At 42.3% G+C, this 6,635-nt stretch overlaps 1 protein-coding gene across 1 annotated transcript in view; it reads right to left on the bottom strand.

Annotated features, from left to right (window-relative positions):
• Positions 1–476: 476 nt before the first annotated feature.
• The window catches only part of TEKT3 (tektin 3), a 12,989-nt gene continuing 6,830 nt past the window's right edge, over positions 477–6,635 (bottom strand). The window contains exon 3 of the mRNA XM_081805999.1: positions 477–991. Coding sequence (XP_081662125.1) covers positions 746–991 — 246 coding nt within the window. The 3' untranslated portion in view covers positions 477–745. The remainder of the gene's footprint in view (positions 992–6,635) is intronic.

The raw sequence follows: 6,635 nt of genomic DNA, 5'->3' as shown, positions 1-6,635 counted from the left end.
ACCCATCTAGGGTCAACGCCTCTGTCATCCTGGACCCCTTTGCACTCAGTTCCCACGGAAAGAGTCACCAAGTCCTGTTGATTGGTTAGAATATGTTTTGCATCTCTCCTTTCTTTGTTTCTACTGCCATCACTCTAATATCGTTGCTCGATCGCAATTTCATAAGGCCATTTTCCTGCTCGGAGGTGTCCGTCAGCTCTCCCCAATTCCTTGACCTGGAGTTGAAGGCCTCCCCATGTTATATACCCTGCATTATGAATCACAATCAAACCGGTCTCATTATTGTTCCAAATACACTGTGTATTTGTTTCACCCTTGTTTTTGCTCAGACTACCTCCAACCACTACATACCCAAGGGCCTTTCTCCTTTCCTCTGGGTTTCCTCTGAGGCAGAGCTGAAAATCCACCCTATTTGTGATTCCTGCCCCCACCGCCTAGAGGAAATACATTTCTCCTTTCTAGCCCATTTATGTTACACAGAGAACAACAAGAATAATACAAATAATCTTTTTTTTTTTACCTTCTCTATTAGATTGATTATATTTCTTTATATCCTTACCATAGCTCAGAAGCCTAGTAAATAGTACAAAATGAAGGTTTGGACGTAAATAAAACACTCTCCAAGACAGGACATTGTTTACATTTCTATCAACACAATCCTTTAATAAGTAACGATATTAGCACTCCATTTAAATTAGCTGCCACAGGGCTGTGGTTCCACTTTGCTGGCTCCTGGTGGGGTCCCCTAACAGAAGCCTTCCAGCCGAAGGGTGTTGGGGAAGGTCTTGCGCATGCTCATGCATTTTTCTTGGTCAATGTACAGGGAGTTGGCTTTGACGGCCAGGTCATGCTCCAGGGTGGCCTTGGTGTGGACCAGCGACTGCAGGGTGTCCTCCGCGTCCCTCAGGCGCTGCTGCAAGGTCTGGATGGTGCTGTCCACCTCGTACACCTCGTTGACAAGGCTGCGTGAGGAAAGAGGCATCAGGTTAGATTAGCAGAAGTCACAGTCTGCAGGCTGGTTATGCGCTGAATTAAGGGCCTGCAGGGTATTGAAGTCCTACTGGAAGCTGCTGGGCTGAGTGCACACGGAGCTCCCAGAGGCACACGGGTCATCCCAACGTCAGGACAAACATGCAGAGGAAGCAATACTGGGCTTCCTTGTGGTTCTAGAATCAGGCCAGCGCCACTCCCATTTACAACACCCAGAACCCAAAAGGCAAACTAAGCATATTTTAGGGACACCATCAAATTTACCATCAAGTTTTCATACACACACACACACATTATGGTATTTTTTAAAAAGGGAAAATTTGTAAACATGTGACATTTTTTTAAATAATAAAAATGGGAAAAATCAAAGCTTAGCTGGACTTTCTTACATTTTTATAATCGGAATTATTTTCATGGTTAGGAAGAGGGGGACACCCAAGTTTACTCAGTGGCTAGAATTCAGCACAATAGCAGTGGGAGGGGTTAGTTAATGGGACATTCCTGAAATTATAATGCCCCTGCCCCCCAGCAACATCCCAAGGCAATGCCTCAAGTTCCCAGACTAAATATATTTGTAATTGTCGAAAACGTAATAGAACAGGATAAGGCTTGAAATCGGCTGTATAAACAGTGAAATGGGTTGTAGTTCTAATAGTTCTAATTACCCTGTGATGATTAAAAAAAAAAAAAAAGACATTTTTTCATTAAGACAAAAAAGAAAAAATTCATTTCATGGAAAAACCTATAGCATCTCCTCAAATTATATTAGTCAATACTGTTTCAATTTTCATTTCCCTGATTATTAGCAAACAGGTGTCTCTTGGCCTTGTTGCTTGTTGCATTTCTTCTGTGAACTGCTTCTCTCCTTTGCTCCCTTTCTACTGAGGTATCTGACTCATTTGCAAAGAGCTCTTTCCATGTTAGGCATATTGATTTTTTTTTTTTTTTTGGTCTGCTTTGCTTCTGGCAAATGTTTTCCCTAATTCATTTTTTGCCTTTTTAATTCTGGTTATGACGTATTTATTATATGTAAGATTTCAATTTTTTTACAGTAAGCCAAATCTTTCTCTTTCTTTGTGATTTCTTCCATTGTGTTTATATTTAGAAAGTCTTTCTCTTCCTGGGGAGAAATTAAGCAGGGGCTCCTTTACCCACTGATTTGGCCAATTATATTGAGGAGAGATGACTATGTGGTCACTTAAGAAAAAAATTAGGGAACAGTTTATAAAAAGACAATAATAATAATAGCAACACATTTATTAACTACTTTATTATATATATGTGTATATATATATACTATATATATACACATATATATGTATATATTATTCTAAGTATTTTACACGATCAGACAATTTAATCCTCATAACAACACCATGAAGTAGATACTACGATTATCCCCATTTTACAGATGACAAAACTGAGGTATAAGAAATTTAGATAACTCTCCTTACAGTTTTGCTTGGAACTACCCATCAGCTGCTTTTAATTACCATGCTGCTCCCCTGCCTAACTCTGGTCAGCTAAAAACACAACTCAAATTTATCAAATTGTAACTAGTGATTCAATATTAAGGTCTTCTTTATTTGGGAATCCATTTATCAGCAGACTGGAGGTGCATGGAATTAATTAAAATATACAGTAATACAGGGGTGCCTGGCTGGCTCATTCAGTAGAGCATGCAACTCTCAGTCTCAGGGTCACGAGTTCAAACCCCACATTGGGCGTAGAGCCTACTTAAAAAAAAAATAAAACATAAAACATACAGTAATGTAAAGAGAACAGCGACCACATAAAGATATGTGTGTCCTTAGGGATAGAAAGGGTTTTCACCAGCACAGAAGAATATCCAGGCCATGTTAAAATTATTATTAAACCAAGGCAACAGTCTAGCTTCACAGAACTCTGCAGCTGGAAAATAAATGTGAGAGGTCATCAAGCCCAGCTTCCTTGTTTCACAGACAAGGAAACTGAGCTGGGGGACTGATGAGCTTCCCTCCCCACAGGCACGCGGCCCACATGTGTTTATAAGCTTCGCACAGTTATCCAGGAAACTAAGAAGGAAATAAGGAGTCTCACTGGCCATAATAAGGAACTGGGTCCCATTTCCTGCCCCTACCGTCTGAGCTCCCTGCAAGCAAAGGACAGAAGCAGAGACCCGGGATGTTGGCTTCAGCATCCAGGACCCCCTTGGGTAAGACCATTTCTATTTGTAATCCCCACCGGGTAGGGTGGCCAGGTTAATACACAGGATGCCCAGTTAAATTTGAATTTCAGATACATGTGCAATTGTTTTAGTGTAAGTATTTTTTTAACTGTGATCAAAGACACACAACAGAGAATTTACCGTCTTAACCATTTTTGGGTGAACAGTTCCAGCCGCATTCCCTGCATTCACACTGATGTGCAACTATCACCACAGTCCATCCACGGAACTCCTTACCTTGCAAAACTGAAACTCGGTCCTCATGACACACTGACTCCCCATACCCCTGAGCCCCTGGCAATCACCATTCTACTTTCTGTCTCTCTGAATATTTGGGATATATTTATACCGAAAACCATTCATGGTTTACCTGAAACTCAAATTTTACTGGCCATCCTGAGTTTCGATTTGCAAAATTGGGCAACCCCACCAGAGGGGCCCATGTAGTGCTCGGCACGAAGTGGGCTCTCACAGAATATTAAGATGGTACCAAAGCAACAATTTTTCTACCCCAAACCCTCCATGCTCCCTTCTTCTTAGAGGACAAACGGCACATTTTTAAGGAGATGCACCAAATCAGAAGCCGCTGTTTAGGCTGAGTGGAGGGGAGACAAGAGGGCAGGGAAGGGGGTTCTCATTTCGGACTCCATAGAGATCTGTATTCAGTGAATTCATTTGAACATCAGAAAGCATCTCAATCTTACTTGTGAAATTGAACAAGAAAACTTGCAGGGAAAAATACGGTGAAACGTGTGACATAGAAGAATAAAGGAATAATTTCTTCGCAGTGTTATCTTGTGTTGAGCAGTAGTATGAGAAAACAAGAGGAAACAGCATTCATACCTAATGATAACCTATGTTCTAGCCACATGATGGAAGCAATGCAAGCAACACTTTGGAAAAAAGAGAATTGCCATGGGCGAAGAAACTTACAATATGGTGTTGATTTGAAAAGTCAAGATAGGGGTTAAGCGGTTAAGCGACTGCCTCCAGCTCAAGTCATGATCCTGGAGTCCCAGGATCGAGTCTAGCATCGGGCTCCCTGCTCAGCAGGGAGTCTACTTCTCCCTCTGACCCTCCTCCCTCTCATGCTCTCTGTCTCTCATTCTCTCTGTCTCAAATAAATAAATAAAATCTTTTTAAAAAAAAAGAAAAAGTCAAGATAGGGGCGCCTGGATGGCTCAGTTAGTTAAGTGTCTGGCTTCAGCTCAGGTCATGATCTCGGGGTCCTGGGATGGAGCCCCCATCAGGCTCCCTCTGCCCCTGCCCTCCCCTCTCCTCCCCTCCCCTGCTCATGCGCCCATGCTCTCTCGCTCTCTCTTTCTCAAATAAATAATCTTAAAAAAAAAATAAAGACAAAGCCAGGACAGAAAATCCCATAAGCAGCATGATCACAATTTTGTTAACACGCCTGGTGGCAAATACAAAAAAACGCTAACCTCGATTATCCCTCGATGGCACAAAGAATCAAGATGGGTTTTATTTTTTACTTCCTTTTTCTGATTTTTTTCTATCATGAACAGATGCTGCTTTTTTTTTTATTCTTATGTTAATCCCCATACATTACATCATTAGTTTTAGATGCAGTGTTCCATGATCCATTGCTTGTGCATAACACCCTGTGCTCCATGCAGAATGTGCCCTCCTCAATACCCACCACCAGGCTAACCCATCCTCCCACCCCCCTCCCCTCTAGAACCCTCAGTTTGTTTTTCAGAGTCCATCGTCTCTCATGGTTCGTCTACCCCTCCGATTTCCCCCCCTTCATTCTTCCCCTCCTGCTACCTTCTTCTTCTTCTTCTTCTTTTTTCTTAACATATATTGCATTATTTGTTTCAGAGGTACAGATCTGAGATTCAACAGTCTTGCACAATTCACAGCGCTTACCAGAGCACATACCCTCCCCAGTGTCTATCATGCTACTTTTAAAGCCAGAAAGAATGCGGTAAATATTTTACCAAAAGGAAACACAATTTTGAGGGACTTAAACTCTCTTTGGCCTTTAGAGACCAACACCACAACAGGGCAACGGGGCAAATTTATCTGCTCTGCCGTGCCCACCTATACCAGCCCGGAGGGGTCTGCTCCCAAGACACCTGCAGGCAGCCCGAAAGGGGCAAGGTGCTCGCAAAAGGCTCACAGAAGCAACAATAAGCTGTGAAGACGCATCCACACAAAGCATCTCCCTTCATCTTAGAAACTGCACTGTTAAGAAAACAGAAAGACTTTCGGTGGGGCGGGGGAAGGAACTGAAACCTAAGTGCCTAAAGTTTTCTTTGGTCTCCGATTGGTAAGCACAAAATCTGAGAACCGATCTAAAAGCCCATTTTTGTTGTTGCTTCGATCCAAGGTGGATTAAAAAGAAAGTCTCTTGGACTAATGATGTAATGTATGGTGATTAACATAACATAATAAAAAAAAAGAACTCATCTAAAAAAAAAAAAAGAAAGTCTCTTGGAAGACCCCAGGGTATAAAGTATCACTAGCAAAGAAACAGGTACTTGGGGTGGTTGCTACAAGAGTACCAGGGATGGGGTTTATGGAAATGGGTTGTGTATAATCCCACCGGGCCCGCCTCTCACCTTCCCCTGCACTACTCCGCTGGCTTCAGAAGGAACCCTGAACCCAGAGGCAGGAAACAGAGCACAATGATCTATGAGTCCTTACTCCTAGCTGACAAACCCTAGTCTAGTGGAAAATTTATCCCGGTAGAGAACTTTTGAAAATACAGATGTTGAAAGATCAATGATTCTTTTTAAATTGTTTTTTGATTTTCTATTTTTTTGGAAAGGGAAAAAAGGTCTACAAAATGCAGGCTGCTAGTACCCTTCCTCCCACTCCTGTGTGAATATGGCTGGGGGGTCCTGTACTCCCCTCCCCTTGTGCCCTTAGAAACACAGTCTCACCCATCAAGGCCACATCTCTGCCTCGGCTTCCTTGTTCTTGGCAGATCACAGAGAGCTGTTCTGCTGAAACCGCTCATTTTGGGGGGAAATTACAGAACTGAAAAAAACATTTTGCATTCAAATACAAGTAAAGCTACCGTCGTTTTTTGGTTGTTTTTGGTTTTTTGTTTTTTTTGTTTTTCGCCCTAAATGTACCAAGATTATTGAAGCAAAGCAGAACCTGGTGTGGCCTGCCACCAAAAATGCCAAAAATGGTTAGAATTGCTTTTGAAGGAATGAGATCTTGCCATTTGCAGCGACGTGGATGGAACTGGAGGGTATTATGTTGAGTGAAATAAGTCAAACAGAGAAAGACATGTATCATATGATCTCACTGATATGAGGAATTCTTAATCTCAGGAAACAAACTGAGGGTTGCTGGAGTGGGGGGTGGGGTGGGAGGGATGGGGTGACTGGGTGATAGACACTGGGGAGGGTATGTGCTCTGGTAAGCGCTGTGAATTGTGCAAGACTGTTGAATCTCAGATCTGTAC

The sequence above is a fragment of the Leptonychotes weddellii genome, chromosome 15 (assembly GCF_054177405.1).
Source record: "Leptonychotes weddellii isolate Sample4059 chromosome 15, ASM5417740v2, whole genome shotgun sequence".
NCBI classification, from domain to species: Eukaryota; Metazoa; Chordata; class Mammalia; order Carnivora; family Phocidae; genus Leptonychotes; species Leptonychotes weddellii.
Note: the sequence above shows the minus strand (reverse complement) of the source record. Positions and strands in the feature narration are given on the sequence as shown.